Source organism: Nicotiana attenuata, chromosome 6 (assembly GCF_001879085.1).
Source record: "Nicotiana attenuata strain UT chromosome 6, NIATTr2, whole genome shotgun sequence".
Taxonomy (NCBI): Eukaryota; Viridiplantae; Streptophyta; class Magnoliopsida; order Solanales; family Solanaceae; genus Nicotiana; species Nicotiana attenuata.
The window spans coordinates 15,870,928-15,895,068 of record NC_031994.1 but is presented as its reverse complement, the minus strand read 5'-3'; the positions used below and the strand labels follow the sequence as shown (position 1 = coordinate 15,895,068).

The window sequence follows — 24,141 nt, the reverse complement described above, 5'->3', positions numbered from 1 at the left end:
TGCAATCAATTAGTTGAGCATCTGTATTTTCTACATCAATGCAATATACTTTAGGATCCCATGTCAGCCAAATCCTCCCACTAATTGCATGCTGATAATTGTTCTGCATTTCCCAACCTGGTAGGATGTTTTTGAAAACCCTGTTGGCTCTGTTCTCCTTGACTCTAGTTTCCACAAAACCAGCTAACTTTATTTGCTTATTATGTACATATTTCTTTAGTTCTTTTTGTTTATATCTCTTATTTATTCCCCTCACATTCTAAATCACACAAGTCATTAAACTCTAATAGGTGGCCCACTATTAGCTGTGGGCAAGCATTGATGTATCCCCTTTCCACCTGTGCACTCTCCTGTTCTATTACCTCTCAGTATACTTGTGGCCAGAGTTGGAAACTCCCTGGTACAGCTCAGTTCAGGGCTTTTTTGATTGCTTTGTATCTCCCTTCCAGGTGTTTGATCTCCAATTCTAGTTAGTTGTTGTTGTGCTTGCTCCATAGGCTGTGTTTGATCAATAGGCTGCTTGGCACTTATCTTTTCCACTTGTTGATCTGCTCCTACTACCACAGTAGGAGGACCCTTTATCTCATCAGTCTTTTTAACTCTCCATTCTTGAACCACTTTCTCTGCTTGTTGATGGCCTTCTTGTGCAGCAAGTGGTGCAACTAGTCTCCTTCTTCTTCTAGGTTGTTCATAGGGGTTATGCTCATTCTCAGTTTTCTTACAAGAGTGACCAATCTTCAGGCATTCTTCACAGAATTCTGGCTTCCAGTCATAGTCTACTGATTGTTCAAATTGTCTTCCATCTGGTTCCCAAACTGTGACACTTGTTGGCAATGCTCTAGTAACATTAATCTCAATTAAAATCCTGGCATATGAGACCCTCTTTTGTTTTGAGGTGCATTTATCTGCATACAATGGTTTTCCAATAGCTCTAGCAAATTCTGCTCAAAGACTGCCCTCCCAGCAACTCATAGGAAGGTTAGGAAGCTTCACCCACAGTGGAATTTCAGTTAGAAATTCCTTGGTAAAATCAAAGTTAATCGTCCATGGCTTCAATATAAGTGGCTTATTGTTCATTGTGTATGGACCCGAGTATAGTATCTCATTCATATCATTCATTGATTGAAATTTGACAATATAGTATCCTTCTTCATGATAGAATACTTCCGGCTCTAAAACTTGGTTCCAACTTTGTTTTACAAATCTATGCATGTAATTATATCCCGGTGTTTCCCCTATTACATACACAATTAGAGCACATTTCCATTTCCTGACTTCCTTTTCCACATCCTCTTTCTCAAGTTGTACCACTGTCTTACCTTCTACAATTTTAGGCGGTATGTAACTCAGTTTCAAACCATTTTCAGAGCTGCGATTACCTGCAAATAATGAAGTCCACGCTGCTTTCGCCCCTTTCTCCTCATTTACTGGTGCTGGATCTTGTGCCGCCTTGCTCGTGCTCGCTAGATCCTTGCTCGTAATCACCAGATCTGTAGTTTTCTCAGTTGATTTGTCACTTTGGCAGCTTGAAATTGGGCTCTCACTCAGATCCAATCCCTTAGCTGCAGCTTGCTTCATTCCTTTGCATGTTGATTTTGTTGATTTCCTTCCAATGGAACAGTAACATTTGCCATTGTAGCAACTGGAGTTTTCTCTAGGTGTAGGTTAGTTCCAGCTAGGTTTCCACCCCCAGCTAAAGGTTGCAACCTTGGTCTTCCTCGAGGTCTGCCTCTTCACCGAGCCATATCCACGGTGGTCGGACGTCGTACTAACGTGCGCCGGTGAGCATTGGGTTAGAGAGCAGTTCTCTATTAATTTGGTATTCCCTTTGTCGTTACAATATTGTTTTTTAAATATGCAATTTAAATACATAGTTAAAGATAACATCTACTCTTTCTTATATGTACATATACTTTTTACACATCAAAATTTGATTACTCTATATTTTACTATTTTTATTTTCTAATCATTTGTATAAATAATTTTTTATAAAGAAATATTTTCTAAGCTCATATCAAAAAAAATTTATAATTACATGAGTTGATAAAAAAATAAATATATTACTTATAGTCTTATTAATTTATTTAAGTAATAATATTATTTATCTATGAGATATGAATTATTTTTAAATTCGAATTATTTAATATATCTTTCAAAAATTTATTTATTTAAAATACCTCATAATAAATTAAATTTGATATTTATCATTTGCATATATGTTTCTCATGCAGTAAACTTTTTTACATGTTAATCTGGAAAAAAAAAAGCTTCTTTAACTGTGTAATTGTACTTATCCAACAAAACATGAAAGTGAGAATTGCATTATAATTATGTCATGACAAACAAACAAATCTAATTACTATACTACGTAATTATCATGGAATGTAATTATTACCCTTGTAATTACACCGCCAAAGTAATTACACAACATTCCAAACAGAAGAATGGTTGAGACAACAAATATTCATCTCGTTCGTCCTTTTAGAAATTAGGAGATCGTAAAAACAAAAGAAAATTGTTAGAATTATCTTTCAATATGCTTGAGATTAAGAAAGGATTTCTTTAATTTTTTCAAAGAAAAAGTCAACCAAACAGCATTAGAAAATGCAGTTTTAGAGCCTGTTTGGACAAGTAGCTAAAAACTGCTGATTTTGAAAAGTGCTTTTGTTCAAAAATATTTTGAAAAAAGTATTTTTGCTAAAGAGCAGTTTGTGTTTGGCCAATTCGTTTGAGTAATGCTTTTTTTAAGCTCATTGTGTTTGCCAGTATTTTAAAAATGAACTTTTAAGTATCAAATTACAAAAAAGGACAGTAAATGCTCAACTTACGATTAGTATTATTTATAAAGAAAAATAAATTTAAACATTTATTATAAATGAATTCAAATAAAATATAAAATGTAATATGAAAATATAAATTAAAAATTTCAATAAATATAAAATATAGTTATTTCAAAATAATAACATTGAGTGTTTAGAATTGCTTATTGGTTACATAATATCTAAATATATTAGAATACATCATTCAATATAAAATTAAGACATACTCTTAGAAATAGGAGAAAGAGAATAAAAATATGATTGCAATAAAAAAAAAGAAATATATAGTAGAAATAAAAAGAAAAAAGGAAAAAAAGAAAAGAAAAGAAAAAAAATATTAAATTAATGAGAGATAATTTAAAAAATATAAATTTATTGTAAGATTATTTTTGTCTTGAATTAATTAATTTTCAACTGCTTCTCTGCTGCTACTCAAAAGTAATTTGGTCAAACACCTTAAAGTTGACAAAAAAATACTTTTAATCTTCTAGAAGCTTTGGCCGCTCTTTATAAAAGATTTTCGCCGATTTTTGAAAGAATAAAAGGGAGGCTGAAGAACATATGAAGTACACTAGCCCTTGTTACTACCAAGTATTGCCCGCCGCCTAGGGGTGTATTAACCGAATCGAAAAACCGCACCAAATTAAGAAACCAAATCAAACCGAATAAAAATCCCGATTAGGTTTGGTTTGATCTGATTTGGTATTGAGTAAAAAATCCGAACCAAACCGACATATAAATATTTAATTTTTATATGTACTTTTAAGACTTTTTATAGAATTTTCCTTAAAAAGTATTTAGAAATATTGCGATTCTCTTATGGGATGTAATATTTAGTTAAATATGAAGTGTTCAATTTTTATTAACTTTAAATAATGGATTTTATGATAACTTTCTTATCAAGTGTTAGTTAAATGCGTCAATCTCTTTATTCTTCCATATTCATATGTCAAGATTTATTAAATTCTTATATCTTGGTATTTCGATAAGTTAAAATTAAATAAAACATTATCATTATATAGGTATCATATTGATTTTTATGTTTAATTATTAAATTCGATTAACCTTTAAAGTGTACATCAACGAAAAATTATTGACAAACGACTCAAATAATAACTATCATGTGTTACTAAGAAAAAATTTCCATAAAATTATTTTAATAGATCATATGTTTGTCAATTTTCTAAACATATATTTACTTATCAAAAATTTAACAAACTAAGATTGAAATAATATTAATGTAACACAAAAAACCGAAAACCTCGACAAAATCGAACCAATCCGTGCCGATATAGTGTAAAAATAGCACGGTATAGCCAGTTTTCGGACTGGTCAATCAAAAATAGCCAGCGGTTACCAAGTCAATGAAAAATAGCCACTATTTTGCTACAATAGAGACCGGTCCAGCATAATATATTGGAGTTCAGTGCACTTGTGTATGAACTCCAGCATATTATGCTGGACCGGTATACTTTGTTGGCTCCAGTATAATATATTGGAGACTGGAGCACCGGTGCTCCAAACTCCAGTATATTATACTGGACCAATATACCTGCTGGAACTCCAGTATATTATGCTGGAGTTCTAGTGTACTTATGCTGGAACTCCATCATATTATGCTGGAGTTCCAGCATACTTATTCTGGAACTCCAGTATAATATGCTGGAGTTCAAGTATACTTATGCTGGAACTCCAGCATAATATACTGGAGTATTTTCCGCGTTTTGAACAGTATTTTCGCTCAAATTTATCTTTATATAAAAAGTGGCTAAATTTCGATTACTTTTGAAATTGGCCTATTTTTGAACGACCAGTTGTAAATCTGGCTATTTTTAAAATTTACCCCGATATAGTTGGTTTGGTTTGGTTTTGATAAAAATCGAACCAACCCGGTCCATGTACATCCCTACCGCCGCCTATTCAATTCTCTTATATCGCATGAATAAATAATGCAAATACTACTAAATATTTAATTCTCTTATATCGCATGAATAAATAATGCAAATACTACTAAATATTCAATTCTCTTTTATCGCATGAGTAAAATTCTGATTTACCTTCAAAATCCTACTAAAACTTAGTCAACTAGTCATATTTAATTAGTCTTCATTCCCTAATAACATGCGTATCTAAAGTCCTGCTACGCTTCTACTAACATTTATTATTTCTCCATTCCCTCTAGATATCAGTCCATTCGTATTCCCAAGAATTTCGAATATAACAAAATCATCAGATTCATCTATATATATTTGATTTTTGGGTTTATCAGTTTTCAGTCTATTAATCTTTTCAAGAAAGTAATAGAAGAAGGCCAAGAACTCTAAACATGGAACAAGAGATGGCGAATATACCGTTCCATCATCAAAATCTGCACTCTCATCAATCTAAAAGTGCAGCCATTTTCAAGAAATCTAATCGTCCTGTTACTCTTAAGGTAATTCTTGGATATTTCATATGATAAAAACTGATACTAGTATAAATGTCTTCTGGAGAAAATTAACTTGCATGCATGTATTGTCAATTTTTTAATCTGAGAAAGATTATATAAAGGTGATGATATATTTAAAAATATCAATTCTACATTGATAATAATAAGATTTCATATTCTTTTTCATCGGAATTCCGTGGATGTATCCATGTATGTCACCTATGGCGCAAGCATTAGGGTAGGCTGTCTACGTAACACCCCGTGTGGTCCGGCCTTTCGAAATACAATTCCGGGCTGCCTTAGCAATGGGCTGCCGTTTTTATCGGAATTCCAGGAATGTTGGATGCTGGCTGACTACTGATTAGTAGGGGTGTCAATGGTTCGGTTCGGCCGGTTATTTTATAAAATGTGTACCATACCAATTTCGGATGTATAACCAAAATTAGACTTTTCGAAACCGTTCCAATCATATCAGTTTTTCTTTGGTATCGGTACAGTTCGGTTAATTTTCGGTATTTTTGTAAATATCAAATAAAATTCACCAATAGAAGTAGATTTCCATAGCATACGTTCTTTTATAGGATTTAGCATAACTCTTTAGATATTTTTACCTTTTAAAGGGTAAAGAATTAAAAAAAATGAAAGGTGACTAGAGTATAGATCCATCAACTATTCTACAATAACGTAAAAGAAACCAAGCAACGGCAAAGAAAATATAAACCACACAAGTAGAAAGATATTAACCAAGCCAGAACTCTAGAATAAAGTCTATAAAAGATTAAATATTCAAAAAGATATATCTAAATTATATGAAAGGAAACATATTCAATATATTGTAGTTTACTACTCGTAATCGCTATAATACTTTGTGTCTTGCTAATAAAGATACTTAGAAATAACTTAGTTTAAGTAGAAGTATCATAATAGGTTTTAGAAATTAATATTTTGAGTTTAATGCATTATTATTTTTAAACTTACTAGATAAATATATTTTCCAAATGCAAAATTTATTTGGTACTGTTTGTATTTTTTCGGTTTATTTTTGTAAAATAAAAAACTTACCCTAATTATCGGTGCGGTTATAGATTTATATAAAAACCTACGGTTTCTTAAAAAGAAACCTAAAAATCGGTTCAATACGGTACGGTTCGGTCGGTTTTCGAATATCCATTGACACCCCTAGCATTAATAGTTTACCTTGCTTTAATTCTATTTCCTTTTGTATCAGTATTAGATGCTCCTGTATCAGTATTTCCTTTAACTTTTCAACTTTTTTGGCCCAGAAAATGCAGTGTGTGTTAATTTCACTTTTGTTAAATTGGAGACATCCAATAAAAATTCGGGACAGGAAAGAGATGCACAAAGAAGTCAGAAGTAGAAATAAATAAGTGCCATTTTAATCTGTCAATATGAAAGCACTGAATAATTATTTTTCCTAATCAAGTTTCTTTTTAGGATTTCACTTATACTCGATATAATGGTGTAAAGAGTTTATACAATGTTTTTTGAAACATAAACAACTCTCGGCAACGGATATCTCGGCTCTCGTATCGACGAAGAACGTTGCGAAATTATTCCTATCTTTTTAGATGATCTTAAAGTGTGATAGGAACCTTTTTGTCAACTCAAACTGGTGATTATATTAGATGCTAGTTCTCAAAAAAAAAAAAAAAAAATAGAAGCTCTATCAAGTTAATAAATAGTTGCTCCTTTAATTTGATCCTATGAAATTATTATTTTTATGTTATTTGCTAAATAATACTTTGGGTGATCAAATGTTGCAGTTTGAGAATGTTGTTTACAAGATTAAGCTTGTGAAAGAAGGGTGTATCAATTCCTCTAATTCAGAAGAAGAGAAAATAATATTGAAAGGTGTATCAGGTATAGTTTCTCCAGGTGAAATGCTGGCCATATTAGGCCCTTCAGGCAGTGGCAAAACAACTCTACTAACAGGATTAGGAGGCAGGCTCGTTCATGGCCATCTCGATGGCGCCATAACATACAACAACAAGCCATTTTCCAATGCCATGAAGCGTAACACGGGCTTCGTGACACAAGATGATGTTCTTTACCCTCACCTTACTGTGACAGAAACACTCGTATTCACTGCTCTCCTTCGTTTGCCTGGAACACTTACGGTTCAGGAAAAAACCGCGCATGCTGAAGCGATTATAACTCAGCTCGGATTGACAAGGTGCAAGGATAGTATTATTGGAGGTCCGCTATTGAGAGGAATTTCAGGAGGGGAGAGGAAAAGAGTTAGTATTGGACAAGAAATGCTTATTAACCCGAGTTTGTTGTTCTTGGATGAACCAACATCAGGGCTTGATTCTACAACAGCTCAAAGGATTGTGTCGACGTTAAGGGATTTGGCGAAGGGCGGTAGGACTATTGTCATGACAATACATCAGCCTTCGAGTAGGCTATTTTACATGTTCCACAAAGTGTTGCTGTTATCTGAAGGAAATCCCCTATATTTTGGGAGAGGCGAGGATGCGATGGGGTACTTTTCTAGCGTCGGATATTCACCGTTAGTTGCTATGAATCCCTCGGACTTCTTATTGGATCTTGCAAATGGTATTGTTCATCTAACTTCTTTTTATGCTTCACTTAGAGTCATTTGTCATTTTATATTGAAATACTGTCAAAGTACTTTAAGAATTATATGACATGTCTTTAAAAGGGTCAGATATGTGACAGTACTATTTACAAGTTAAAATACACAGGATGATGTCCTACTTTGACTAATATTACAAGGAGAAATATCGATTAATTATTCTGTTATATATGATCTATAGATGCAGAATTGATGCATAAAAATGGTAAAAAGTTGTTCATGCTTGTGTGATCAATTCTCTGTTGATGCAAACTCGTTCATATCTTGGCGATTATTTTCAAAATTGTCACTCATAATATATGCTCGTAATGTAATATATGATCTTTTAGCAATTGGTATCTTGATTAATGAATTGGTGCGATATAATTTGTTAGGTATATTATCGGATGATCCTCGCATAACATCAGACGATCCTGGAGAAGATCCAGCATCAATCAAGCAAACTTTAGTGACTGCTTTCAAAAACAATCTAGCGGAGAACTTGAAGGGACAATTGCAAGAATTTGATGATCATCAGGTTTCTGATAAATTACATGAGAAGAAATTCAATCAATGGTCAAATACATGGTGGCAGCAATTCTCAGTATTATTTAGAAGAGGGATGAAAGAACGAAAACACGAGTCCTTCTCTGGCCTCAAGGTTGGACAAGTCTTGGTGGTGTCTTTCCTATGTGGATTGTTGTGGTGGAAATCCAGTAACTTGCAAGATCAGGTAATTAATTGATATTTCTCCTTGTTAATATTAGTCAAAGTAGGGCATCATCCTGTGTATTTTAACTTCTAAATAGTACTTGTAACAATGAGAGAATAGTCCAACTATATAAATGATGTAATGCGACTATTTGAGTCCGTTATCTAGGGAAAAAAAATATCTAAAAGTGTAGGAATTCGTTAAGCATTTAACTTATGTATACTAACAGTGTAAAGAATTTTTATATTTAAACCTGTTTTGTCTATCGGAAACAATGTTTCTAAGGCTGCTTACATCCTTCCCTCCTCAGATCCCACTTGTGGTAATCCACTAGATTGTTGTTGTTGTATATTTTAACCTGTTTTAGCAAGTAACCTACATTATTTCCAGGTTTGCTAATCCTACTTATTTTGAACTATTGCAGATTGGGCTTTTGTTCTTCTACTCTAATTTCTGGGAGTTTTATCCTATGTTCCAAGCTATTTTTACCTTCCCACAAGAGAGGATGATGCTGGAAAAAGAACGATCGTCAGGCATGTACAGACTCTCGGCATATTTCATGGCTAGGACTGTAGGTGACCTTCCAATGGAGCTAGTCCTTCCAACAATTTTCGTCGTTATAACATACTTTATGGCTGGCCTGAAACTGTCCGCTGGGCACTTCTTCTCTACCTTATTCGCCCTCCTCTATAATGTATTAGTTTCCCAAGGACTTGGACTTGCTATTGGTGCAATGGTTATGGACCAAAAATCAGCCACTATACTCGGTTCAGTCATCATGTTATCGTTCACCTTAGCTGGAGGGTACTTCGTTCAACATGTCCCGAGCTTCATTGCCTGGATCAAGTACGTTTCAATTAGCCAGTACGCGTACAAGCTCTTGTTGGGATCACAGTATAGCCCAGGTGAAACGTACGCGTGTGGAATAAACGCGACATGTCTTGTTGAGGATTTTCCTTCCATAAAGACTATAGGGCTCGGAGGTAAGGGCATTTCAGTGGTTGCATTGGCTATTATGCTTTTGGGTTACAGATTCTTGGCTTATGTTGCTCTTATGAGGATTGGTGTGACAAAGAAATAGATTTGCTTTTGCTTAATCAAAGCAAACATTAGTTTGGTATCAGCAAGTGTTCCATTTGTAATTTTGATTTTTTCTCTGCTAAGATATGTACTAGCGATATGCCAAAAACCTGCGATAGATTGTCTAATTCTTCGATTTCTCAATCATCAATTGAATGATTGAGCAAAATTTACAAAATTTACTAGCACATTATTTCTCTTCTGTTTTGTTACTCCCTAAGTGTAGTATTAATCTAAAAATTTGAGACACTGGGGGGGGGGGGGGGGGTCAGTGGGGTGGTGCAGAAAACAAAAAATAGAAATTTGAAAATTCAAAAAAAGAAAAAAAACTTTTTTTAATAGTCACGGGGAGGGGGGCAGGGTGGGTGGTGACGGAAAAAAACTGGAAATTTTAAAAAAAAAAACCGTTTTTTTGAGAGAGGGGGTGGGGTGGGTAGGGCGTGGCGTAGGGTTGGGTGGGTGGGTATGGGGGTGTGGGGTGGGTTGGTGAGGGTGGGGAAGGTTGAGAAGGAGTTTTGGAAAATGTTTTCCTCCAATTAAAAGAAAATAAGTTCATAAGGAAAATGTTTTCCAAAACATTTAAGCCAACCAACACATGGGAAAATTGAAAAATATTTTTCTTCGTACCAAACACACCCTATAATCCTGGCATTACAACCGGGACAACGAAGATTATAACTTGGATAATAAATCCACCTTATATATTATGTTATACCAAGAATTTAGCACAAAAATAATACTTGATTTTGTTAATACTTTCAACCAAACACGAAAAAAACTAATCTTAAAAGTTATATTGCGAGAATTTTTTTTTCTTTTTTTTCTTTTTCGCATGCTTAGATAACAATACAATGTCCATAACATTAGTCATAGCTGGCCGGATAAAAGCTACTCCGGGTTGTCTTGTTTTTCAATATTCTTTCAGTTTGGTTTAATAGTCATCTTTTAAGCTAATAAAAATATAAAACCGAAAGTAAAATTCTATGTTTTGGTTAACTTCTTATGCTTTAAATTCGAACAAAATTAAACAAACAACTCCTCTAAAGCAGTTAGATATGTGAAGTCGGGTGATATTTAGGAAAGCCTTTACTTAGGGAAAAGACAATCAGGAGATATCCAAGACTCTCTAATTAGTATCCAAAATCTCTAAATTCTTTAAATACGTAAATATTGAAAAATCATTTTAAAGATGGAGTAGAAAACCTAAATCGTTTAAGATTTTATATTTGTTAGTTTATCTATTTATTATCATAAATAGCGGTACTATTACTTATTTTTTGTGTAGAGATTTGTGGAGAAGTGTGGGCATTGTAGAGATCTTTCCGAAATTTACAATAGAATATTTTTCCTTCATATTAGTAGCAGAGCTTCTACGATCTTGAAAGAGAATCAAGTAGCTTTCACTTTCAGTAGGTGGCGAACTGGCGGGACGTAGGGATCTATTGGTCAATATGAATCTTGAGAGTGGATGGTTGATCGCCGCCTCCTTGTCCTGGAGGCTCTCCGGCGGGGGAGGGGCTTGCTATCGTAACCTTTTCTCCCTGTGTATGTGAAAAAGAGTGACGAACTCTTTTTTATTCGGTCATAGGTTGGTCAAAAGAACAAGAGTCGACTTACAACATTAAGTCCGTTGTTCCTCAGTAGCTCAGTGGTAGTCGCTAGCCAATGTGTGCTGTCTGGCTGATGATTAAGTCGGCAAATGTCAGGCCAATGATATATGCATGTAAAAAAATGCTGAGAAGGATGGAAATGATGGAATATAATAAGCAGCGGAAGTAATCCCAATATCAAAATCACTTGTATTCTAGACAACTAGTATAAACGGAATTTCACGGGTTACCTCTTGAAGCGTGGACAAAGCTCATCTATCATGTGAGCCTCCAATTCCACAGCAATTCGATGAAATCTTCATCAGCCGCATGATCACGATCTCCGAACGTTCCACGGTCTTCTACTGTGTTACCCAAATAATATCCGAAAATAGCAATTTCGTATGGGCGAAATTTCTAGGAAAACTTGGATGAAAATTTCGGCCACCATGTACTACCCTCTCTAGGTGAAAAACCTTATGTATTTATAGCACAAGTTTTAAGGGTTAAAACCCTTTTTCAAAACCTGTTGGGTTTTCTTTTCCACCAGAAAAATGATTCCTTTATTTCGTATTATTTAGGCACAGTAGGGACCACATAATTTAATTAGCAATTATGAAATTAATTTCTAATTTTCAAAATTAATATCTACTATAATTAATTACGAATTATCCACTAAAAATTCGTAATTGCACTCCTTATTCAATTTCGAAATTCATCTATTAAATCTTATTAACTCCCCATGTTAAGATTCAGATACAAATCAGTTAAATTAAATTACTGATGATTTAATTTATTGATCATTTCCTTTAAACTTTCGCTTTACTTATTTCATATGTCGGATACAAAATCTATGGGCCGGGTTTATACACGAAAACTTATAAGCTTTCATAAAGGTGTATCATCAATCTCTAAACCGAGACATGGATTCGATCAGCTAACTATTACTTCGCCAATGTACATTATTATTATCCAATTTACCAGGCATATTGACCCACAAAAGAATCTCGCCTTTTAATAAATCAAACAACAATAATGTACACAGCTAATAATAATTATATCAAGATTAAGAGTTTAAGTACATTTAATGGCTAGAGAGTTTATTTTATTAAGTCAGTATAAAATACTTATCTCTACTTGGTCCGTTCAATACATACAAAACGTACTAGCACAAGAAGTTGGAATTAAACTATTCCCATAATCAAGATAAATTATATTTAATCTTGTGCTACAATCATCCATGATGGTTTGTCCAATCCATCATTAGATTGTGAACTCAAACTTTATACTTATAAGAATCGATTATTTAATCTTCCGTGTATAAGCTAAACTCTATACACTAAATCATCTACTATATAAGCAAAGGACACAGACTAATATATGATCTATTTAAAACTTTATTAAAATTGAATAAATAATTATTTCATAATAAATACTATATCTAAACCAAACTCATGATTAATAGTATATATTCCAACATGAAAGAATATTGCAAGTAAAAGAAAAGGTGCAAGCAAATATATCATAAGATACAAAAAAACTCCTCAAAAAATTAAAGAGACACGGCTAAAAAATAATAATTTGAAGCTGGTAACAAGTGACCATTGAATGGATGGTTGAAAGATATTTTTCCAACACCAGTTATCAATTTTGGCAAACTGGAAGTACTTTTTACGATAGTCTCAAAATAGTCTATAATTTCAAACAAAAATAATTTTAGCTTCAACTAACCACCTCCATTTGCAGTGACTTTCCGTAGAAGTCGGTACTATTAGAGAAGACATTCCATTTAAAGGCTCTGGTCAATCAAAATCCTAAAACTTCCACACATGTAATTAACTCTGGAAAAACTGCATGTTTAATTAACCTCCATGCTAAGCAAAGTAATTAGGTAGCTGATGATACAAGGCTGAACAACCTCCACTACCACTCCCCCACCTTAACCTTTCAATAATGAGAGGCGGTCCCAAGATTTTAACATGACAGAGGCACTAACCAGTGTTCCCTAAAGGTTTTTAGTATTCAGGGTGCCAAGTGATTTAAATTGACCACTTTCAAGGTACACATATACATAAACAATATTTCTATCGGAAGTTTATAGGGTCCAGGGACCTCTCAAGATTATACATAGGTCCGGTTTTGCTTCCAATGCTTCTTAAGATAAATCCTAGATTTGCTACTCTTAAGATTCAAACCTAAGCTAAGCAACATAAAGTTAATATCTTTATGGTTGAAAACAAATTAAGGTGGAGATAGAATAATACTATTCCTGTTCCATTTTATGTAGCTCTATTTCCGTTCTTTTACTTTATTCCAAGAACAATGCACATTTTTCTATTTACAAATAATTTATTTTTAAACTTCCATAAGTTTACCCTTAATAACACACTTCTTCTCACCTGCAGTGGCATGCATAACATGTTTAAAATTATAGATTTCATTTTTCTTTCTTAAACTCTGTACTTAATTTCCCGTTCAAACAACTTCACATAGAATTAAAAAAGGTAAGTATTTATTTAGAAAAATACCCCTTAGATTTGCACCAAGGCGTAGTGTTGGAGAATTTGGGGGTAAGAGATCTAGTGTAGGGACAATTGTTGTTAAATATCTATTTCTTGACAGATTGGGATCATGACAACAGAGGGTACTAAATTTTAGATTAAAGAGAGTTTTAATTCTATGCTATTATATGTTAACGTGTATGTTTTATGTAAGAGTTTAATTTCTGTGGAATGAAATTGTAAAATATTTTTATGTAATTACCTTTGCGACCTGAATCTGAATTGTCAGGCTGTATGAGTTGTTGTAATTAAAATAAATAACATGTACGTAGTGGATTTTCATGTAACATGAGTTATCAAGAAACATAATCCTGAAGCAACAAAGGTTAGCACGCAACTCGTAAAAACAGAGAACATATTAAAAAGAACAAAAAAAGTATGTTTGGCCTTGTCTAAAATATACAAAACTAGACATTCAGCTTTTTCTGTATGAATTTTCATCGTAGTAATACTTTGTAGTAATTTCACGTCTTCTATACTCTGTTGATCTTCACTACTGTGCACGTTCTTCATCATAAATAGAAATGTAAAGAAGGGTTGACTTGACTGGCCATGACTTTATTAGAATAATTACAAGGAATTACTATATACTTGCTAATATACATGCATAAGGACAGTATATTGTTGAGGACCATAAACAGAGAAGAGGGAAGGAAAATTGAGTATTGAAATCTGGGACATGGCTCCCCTTAAGTAATCTGCCATCTTTACGGCAAATCTGAATAACCATGGACGTAATAAAACAGCCCATAGCCCTACCACTGCCATCATAACCTCTGCGCCCAAACTCATGATTACAGGAATGACTGCAAACAATCACAGAGGAGCGCGGTGGAACTAATGGATCCCTTTGCCGTTAGTTAGAGGACTTGGTTCAGGTTCGAGCCTTGAGAATGGAAAACTCGTGGAAGGAGCACAGCCCCACCTTTGGTCAAGGCCACTATGCTTCGAATAACGGATAGTTTAAAGAAAACAAGGAGCGCAAGCAAAGAGCTGATTCAGATAAATCACCACCAATAGTACTGGTCTCCAAATCTCCAAATATATGCAATCTTCCACCAACTTCTTAGTAATTGCTCTGTTTCAATTTACGTGATGTAATTTGACTTGACACAAAATTTAAGAAAGAAAAAAAAAACTTTTAAAATGTGTAGGTAAAATAAAAAATTTAAAGTTAAAATTGTTTCTAAATATAAAAATGTTTCATTCTTTTTGGAACATGCTAATAAAGAAGTGCACTGGTGTTGGCATATGATATAGTGCATACATTATATTATCTGATGGTTGGAGCATGTAGCTTTCATTTACCAAAATAAACAAAATGTTTTAATGCCAATGTTTATAGGTCACCCATCAAAAGGACGTGCCTTGTGTTTTTAATTTGCATATACATGGTTTTGTTAGAAAAATAGCATAATATGAGACGAAATAATTAGGCCTTGATAGTGTAGTCACAGTCCTTAAGGAATTTAAGCCTCCACTTTTGTTGCTGCAGGGATTATGGCAGAATTCCTCCAGGATTTTACGAAGCCTTTGAAATTCGAGTACCAGCAATTAACTCGAATTTCCCACTACCACTAAAACAAACTTTGTGAATTGTAGATAACAGAAATAGAAGAAGATGGAAAACTGTTGCTTTCTGATGATTTTTGTTTTGGAGAGGAATAGGATATTTATAAACCCTTTTAGGTGTCTGTTGGAATATACAGACGCAACCTTTGCCAACATGCACCTTTTTAAGCCAATAGTCACCTTTATAATTTTTTTTTAAAAAAAAAACTGTTAAATTTTTTTCTGAAATTTAATTAAATAAAAATATTTTTAATTAATAAAATAATAGGTGACTAAAAAAGTAAATTTTGGACTAATTTAATTTGCCCAAGTGCCCAATCTTGACTATTAATAATACTAATCTTAGGGTACGCACTACGTGCGTGTACCTATATCGATGAGTATATAACTTTGAAAAATTACATCAATATTACTAATCAATATATTTGAATTATAAAGTTAAAGTTAACAAATAAAATTTAAGTTCCTAAAAATGATGAATATTGATTAGCTTGTTCAATAAAAGAAGATATCATGTCCCATAAAATCTCTCTGATGCCTTATTATGATTTGTGAAATTTTTGTGAGAAATTCTTGTGACACTTGTTATTTCTACGATCAAAATACCAAATTTTTATCCCAATTCCCATGGATTTGTCAAATAATGCTAATTGGAAAATCGAATCTTGCAGTCCTTAGAGATATGCGAATGAAGATGTTGACTGTGATTCCAAGAATAATTGCTATCTGACAATGTAAACTCTAGAAATGAGTAATCGTTAATTAATATTTTACAACAATTAAATTAATATTAATTCATTATTAAGTATGCAAATAAGATTTTTAGCTGAATATCATTCTGTTGATTAAATTAGTTTTTAATTCCTTCCTAAGATATTTATTTTAGAAAGTTGATGTGTTTGGCCAAATTTTTAGGAGAAAAAAAATATATTTTTGGGGTTGTAGCGGAAGCTGAAAATAATTAGAAGCTTGCCCAAACACAAATTCTTACCCTAATATTGGTAAAATTATATTTTAAATTGATTGACCAAATACAAATTACAGACTCTCGGAAAGTACTTAAAAAATATTAACAAAAAAGGTTTCAAAATAAATAGACAACTCTTGTATATCCTACAAAAATATGTTCTATGTTAGATAAAATAATAATTGCATATAATTTGAGAGTGAGAACATTAATAGGAGTGAAAACTTAATTAGAGTTATAATTAATGCCTAAAATCTTGGTGATTGTAATTTATTAAAAAAAATGTGTCACAAGGTATAGTTATGGATTTTGTTTTCAACGGAAAGAGAAAATAGACGAAAGAATTCGTTCGAGTTTTAATTGAGGTCTAACTTCAATACGTTCCTATAAAAATTGTGTACTAACGTTACAAATAATTGATTTCTTTATTAATTCATATTGGCATATGATATTGGATATATTATCCGATGGTTGGAGCCAGGGGCGTATCTACCTCAAGCAAAGCGGTATCACGTGACACCGCTTCATCAGGAAATTTTACTAAATATTTGTATATGATTTAAATGTCGAAACAGAAACTACAATAAATAAAATAAAGTGATTCCACTTGACAAAAGGAGCCTAGAAGGTCGTCTGGTCAAGGGCTTCAGTTTTAGAAATGAGGTCGTGAGTTTGAAGGGGAAGTGCACGGTTGGCCACTAATAACACATGTATTTACTTTTAAGCCACCGTTTAAAATGTCTTTAGTCTTTAGCCACTGCTTTAATAAACTTTAACTGTCCGGATGAAAATACCCTGCTGCTCATGTCCTTAACTTCAGGAATTCAGGATTAGATGTCCTTAACTTTTGAACTTGGAACTCTAAGTTCAGGACTTCACGACTACATGTCCTTAACTTTTGAACCCGTAACTCTAAGTTCAGGACTTCAGGACTACATGTCCTTAACTTTTGAACTTGGAACTCTAAGTTCAGGACTTCAAGGCTACATGTCCTTAACTTTTGAACTTGGAACTCAAACTTCAAGACCAAGCGTCCTTAACTTTTGAACTTGTAAGTCAAAGTTAAGGACCTATTGTCCTTAACTTTTGAACTTGTAATTGTAAGTTAAGGATTGTTTGTCCTTAACTTTTGAACGTAACTGTAAGTTAAGGACTGTTTGTCCTTAACTTTTGAACTTGGAACTCAAACTTCAAGACCAAGAGTCCTTAACTTTTGAACTTGTAAGTCAAAGTTAAGGACCTGTTGTCCTTAACTTTTGAACTTGTAACTGTAAGTTAAGGAGTGTTTGTCCTTAACTTTTGAACGTGTAACTGTAAGTTAAGGACTGTCTGTCCTTAACTTTTGAACTTGGAAATCAAAGTTAAGGACCTATTGTCCTTAACTTTTGAACTTGTAACTGTAAGTTAAGGACTGCCTGTCCTTAACTTTTGAACTTGTAACTATAAGTTAAGGACTGCCTGTCACCTGTCTGTCCTTAACTTTTGAACTTGTGTCCTTAACTATTGAACTTAACTTTAGGACTTCAAGTTAGAAACTCATAAGTTCACCAGCAGAAAAATCAAAAGATAAACTATTATGTGCAATTTCTAGTGTGTCGAGAAACAAAACCACTTGCATTCTACTCATGGAAAATCATGACTCACGGAAACTCATCATAAAATTGGTGGAGGGTCTTGGGCAACTTAACAATTTCGCAGCCAATCCTGATGAATATGGGGATACACAATTCCTTGAACACAAGCCGCAGCATGTTCTCTTTGCCATGATAACGAACTTCTCCAGAACCATTGCATTTTTAGCAGAAATTTTGAAAGTTCGAAAAGCCTATCATGCCTCCACGTCCGACACTTCCCGATGAAAATGGGGCAGATAATATTAACACTCTTGAGACTGGGAAATACAGAGTTTGAAATCCAACTCTCCAGATTGATATTTCAAGTTAAAAACACCAGAGAATACGAAGTCTTTATGTTTTGAATGCATCGGTGTATTTCCGTTTGGGGAGGAAAGGGTAACACAGTCTTTTCGTATAAATTTTAATAGACTAGTGGCTACTATTACTAAGCATTAAAAATGCTGGATAAAAAGTAAATACCAGCTTAAACAGTGGCTACCCCACACCATTTCTACTGAGTTTGAAGGCGCATAACATTCAATTATTGTATTAATAATAACTAATAGTTATTAATTTTGTGCTTAACCTACAAATAAGATACACCAGCAGGGTTTGAGCTGTTAGTTGTTAACTCAAAGAGTCATATTTGCTTGCTTCAGCAACATAAAATTATTTGAAAATGAAAGGACGATGGACTATTATTTTTTTTCCGTTCATCTTTATTCTCGACCATAAATTTATAAAAATAATTTGCGATATCAAATGAATGATGAGTTTTTAATTGAATGTTTGATGCCTTATGTAAAAAAAATATTCTAATGAGTATATGTATTTCAAAAAATGAAAACTTATCAAGAAAATTTGTAGTAATATGATTGAGTTATTAATATGACTCAAAGCGAGTTCTTTTTTAATAGATTTATTTACTTATTCACAGTTTAAACTGGTGACGCCGCTTACGAAAAATCCTGCGTTCGCCACTAGTTGGAGCATGTAGCTTTCATTTGTCAAACCAAACTGAATATGTTTTAATGCCAATGTTTATAGCTCACCTATCAGAAGGACGTGCCTTTTGTTTTTGCATGTACATGGTTTTGTCTGAGTTATGCAACTACCAGTCTACTCTTATTTGCAGCCAACTTTCTCCTTCCAAATTCTCACACTTGAATCTAGTCAATTCATATCATGGTTGGATTGTCTTTCGGCGTGCAGTTGCTTATTGTGGTTTCTACATTGTAGGTCCTTTTTGTAAAGGAGCTTAGTAATTGTACAGATGTCACTTAGTTAACTATAGTTTAGATGTCATTAGGTGTTAACTATAGTTAAGCTAATTAACTAGTTTAGTTGGTTTATTAGTAGTTGATTAGTTATATAATAGTACAGTGTATTTGGACATTAGTTGGTTAACACAGTAATAACAGAAATTCTTTTCCTCAATTTTCTCTCTCTTCACTTCTTCGCTGTGTCTCTCTTCTTCTTCAAATTCTCCAGATTTGTGAGAATTAACATGGTATCAGAGCCTTAATCGTGTGAATCTAGGGGTTTTCATTATTAATTCAGCTGAAAATCAAGAGATTCATCGAAAATTTATTTGCAAATTTGTGCCCTAATTTCAATGCAGGAGATACAGTCGAAGAACGTGATGTTGAAGAACGATCAACCATGCAGGAATCAATTGTGATTGACTCACAATCATCCTCTATACCTGCATCCTTCTGATGGACCGAATTCGTTATCGTTGGGATTTCAGTTGATCGGAATGGAAAACTATACACTTTGGAGCCAAGCTATGGAAGTTTCGTTGCTAACACGAAACAAGCTAGGTTTTGTGGATGGTTCGATCGCCAGAGATACCTTTGGAAATAGGTTCAGTTATTTGTGGGATCGTTGCAATGCGATTGTCAAATCATGGCTGATGCACAATGTAAGTCGTGATTTGCTAAGTGGTGTTTTATTTCGCTCAAGTGCTCGAGCAATCTGGGAAGATCTTCGTGAGAGGTTTGATAAAGTGAATTCTTCACGAATGTATTATCTTCATAAAGAAATTTTTACCCTAACTCAAGGAACATCATCAGTATCGGCGTATTATTCAAAGTTGAAGGATTTATGGGATGAATATGACTCAATTATTCCAGCTCCTCCTTGTGACTGTGAAAAATCAAAAAAACATCTTGCGCATCTACAGTATCAACGTCTTTGGCAGTTTTTGATGGGCTTGAATGATGGTTATAGTCAAGCTCGAAGCCAGATATTGATGAAGAATAAAGCACCTTCTGTGAATCAGGCCTATGCCATGATTTTGCAAGATGAAAGCCAAAGAATTGTTGCTAGTAATCATACTGTTCCTATTGAGTCTATGGAACCAACAACCTTGTTCACTTCAAGGAATAACACTCAGAAGCAGCGAAGAAACTATAATGTCGAATGTGATTTCTGTCACATGAAGGGCCACACTAGAGAAGGTTGCTACAAACTTATGAAATATGACTATTGTAACATGAAAGGTCATCTCAAGGAGAATTGCTATAAGATCATAGGTTATCCGGCTGATTTTAAATCAAAGAAGAAAGGGGCTTCCATCAGTGGTCACTTGGCTAAGACAGAAGTACAGTCAATACAACAACCAACAATGCCACAACCTCCTGTGTTTACACCTGATCAGTATAATCAGATTTTGCAAATGTTAAATAACAACAGGTCATCCTTTTCAGAATCTAGTGCTCACATGGCAGGTACATCTTTTCCTAGTGCACATATGGCAGGTACTTCCTGTTCTATTCCTACAAAGGAATCTAGTTGGATAGTGGATACTGGTGCTACCAATCACATGATTAGCAATAGCCAATTGTTGTTAAATGGTATTGAAATAGGGAGTTCAGGACAGGTTCAAATGCCAACTGGAGAGATTGCTAGAATTACTCATGTTGGGGATTGTGAAATGCCTGGAGGTGAACTACTTAAGGATGTATTATGTGTGCCCAATTTTAAATCCAATCTTTTGTCAGTTTCAAAAGTGACAAAGGATTTGAATTTTGTGCAGCATTTTATCCAGACTTCTTTGTATTTTAGGAGCTCTTCAGTGGGAGGTTGAAGGCAATTGGTAGAGAACATGATTGGCTATATGTGTTGAAGACAAGGCCCACGAATGTTTTTCATACTCATAGCAAATCTATGGTAGTACAAAATGTTACAGACTCAGAGATTTAAGATAAACGACTAAGCCATGTTCCTATGGCTGTTCTAAGAAAGATTTCTTTTTTTTCCCAGAACAAACTTAGATTCACTTTGAACAATTGTGATGTGTGTCCACTAGCTAGACAAACTAGGATTGCTTTTCCTACACATACTAGCAGATCTACTGAACCTTTTCAAATGCTACATATGGATATTTGGGGTCCTTATAGCATTGCTACTTATGATGGTATGCAGTATTTTCTTACAGTTGTAGATGACTGTTCTAGGTGGACTTGGACTTTTATGATGAGAGTTAAATCAGATGTTTCTTGTTTGTTAAAATCATTCATTAACATGGTTCTGAATCAGTTTGGAAAGCATATCAAAGTAGTTAGGTCTGATAATGGTGTAGAGTTTTTTAACTCTACTTGTGGAGATCTGTTCAACACCTATGGGATTATACACCAAAGGTCATGTCCATACACACCTCAGCAAAATGGAGTGGTCGAACAAAACCATAGACATATCCTTGAGACAGTTAGGGCCATCAAGTTCCAAGGAGGTTTGCCCTCAAGATTTTGGGGCTGTTGTATTGAAGCAGCAGTGTATATCATCAACAGAGTTCCCTTGTTTGTCTTAAACAACAAATCTGCTTTTAAGGTTCTATATAATCGTACACCATCTCTATCACAGCTGAGAATAATAGGATGCTTAGGTTATGCCTTAACTCTACCCAAGCAGGATAAGTTCAGTCCCAGGGCCATTAAGTTAGTCCTACTTGGCTATGGTATTTTTCAAAAGGGCTATAAACTCTATGATCTTGAAACACACAAGGTATTCATTAGTAGAGATGTTGTCTTCAATGAGTCAATTTTCCTATTCAAGACTACACAAAGCAACATTGAGATATCCTTCCCAGAGGCAGTTGATACTTACCCATTATCTACAGATAATGCCACTATTCATGTCCATCCTGATCCAGTTGCTCCACATTCTGCTCCAATTGCTTCAACTTCATATGATGAGGCTGGTCAGCTATCTACAGAAGCCGCAGAGCCTCCTCATTCCTCTAATATTGAGGCAACACTTCCTGATTCAGTTCCTACGTCACAATCATCTTCACAAGAGGTTGTACCAGCACCACCTACAGAACTTCGCAAATCTACCAGAACTTCCAAACCTCCCATATGGATGAAAGATTTTGTTATCCCTGCCAAGTCTCAGGCTACTCAGACTTTCTCTCATCCTATCTCTGCTGTCATTTTTTATGATTCACTTTCACCTACTTACCAAAGTTTTCTCACCAGATTTTCAGCAGAAGTTGAACCCAAAAACTTATGCTCAAGCAGCTAAGGATCCTCGCTGGGCTGAGGCCATGCAACTTGAAATCAAGGCTTTAGAGGATAATAACACCTGGAAAGTGGTTCCTTTACCAGAAGGCAAAAAGGCCATCGGATGCAAGTGGGTATATAAAATCAAATACAAGGCTACTAGGGAAGTTGAAAGGTTCAAGGCTCGATTAGTCGCTAAAGGTTACAGCCAGCAGGAGGGTCTTGATTACCAAGAGACATTCTCCCATGTCGTTAAAATGGTGACTGTACGAGCTGTTATTTCTATAGCTGCTGTCAAGCATTGGACTATCCATCAAATGGATGTCTACAATGCTTTCTTGCAAGGGGATCTTCACGAGGAGGTGTATATGAGCCTGCCACAAGGAATCAAGTCCTCTGCTGGGGAGCAAACTGCATGTCGACTTCTTAGATCTCTATATGGCATTAAACAGGCTTCACGGCAATGGAATTTGAAGCTTACCACTGCCTTGCTCTCTTTTGGATTCATTCAGATCCATTTAGATTATTCTCTTTTTACCAGGAGGTCGTGTGGGAAGACCATTGTGATTTTAGTCTATGTCGATGATCTCCTCATCACAGGTGATGATTTGAGTTTGATAAGAGAAACCAAAAACAAGTTGCAGCAGAGTTTCAAAATCAAAGATCTAGGGGAACTCAAGTACTTTCTTGGCATTGAATTTGCTCGGAGTAAAGAGGGTATCCTTATGCACCAAAGGAAATATGCCTTAGAGCTCATCTCCGATATGCGACTAGCTGGGGCAAAATGTGTGGGTGCTCCTTTAGAACTTAGTCACAGGCTCACGTCGTCTGAATTTGACAAACATCTTGGTAATACTTCTGATGATTTGCTAGGTGATCCCAGTGTATATCAACGCTTGTTGGGTAGGCTTTTGTACCTCACCATTACTAGGCCAGACATTGCCTACACTGTACAGAATCTCAGCCAATTTATGCATTCTCCAAAGGTTTCGCATATGGAGGCTGCTGTTCGTTTGGTTCGCTATATCAAATATTCTTCTGGCATGGGTATTCTTATGTCTTCTGTTGCCTCGAATACCTTGACAGCCTTTTGCGATGCTGATTGGGCTTCCTGCCTTGTTACGCGGCGATCTGTCACGGGCTATATGATTAAATTTGGTGCATCTCCTATTTCTTCGAAATCTAAGAAGCAAACTACTATCTCTAGGAGCTCTGCTGAAGCAAAGTATCGCAGTCTTGCTGCCACTATTGTTGAGCTTGTGTGGCTCGCTGGTCTTTTTCGAGAATTAGCTATGGATATTCAGTTGCCTATTTCTCTCCATTGTGATAGTAAGTCCGCTATTCGGATTGCTGCCAATCCCGTATTTCATGAGCGCACTAAACACATCGACATTGATTGTCATTTCATCCACGAGAAGGTGCTTCAAGGCCTAGTCCATGTTCAGTATCTGCCATCCTCCGAGCAACAGGCTGGCATTCTGACCAAGGCTCTCACTATTCTTCAACATCGTTATCTTTTGTCCAAGCTAGGGATGAAGAACATCTTCATGACCCCTAGCTTGGGGGGGGGGGGGGTGTAAAGAAGCTTAGTAATTGTACAGATATCACTTAGTTAACTATTGATTAGATGTCATTAGGTGTTAACTATAGTTAAGCTAATTAACTAGTTTAGTTGGTTTATTAGTAATTGATTAGT

General features: G+C 34.7%; 1 protein-coding gene across 1 annotated transcript; it reads left to right on the top strand.

Moving 5' to 3' along the window:
• Nucleotides 5,146-9,652, top strand: LOC109228191 (ABC transporter G family member 9-like). Its single transcript, XM_019393359.1, has 4 exons — nucleotides 5,146-5,253; nucleotides 7,032-7,824; nucleotides 8,239-8,576; nucleotides 8,980-9,652. Exons 1-4 carry the CDS (start codon nucleotides 5,146-5,148, stop codon nucleotides 9,634-9,636), a joined length of 1,896 nt encoding a protein of 631 aa, XP_019248904.1. The 3' UTR covers nucleotides 9,637-9,652.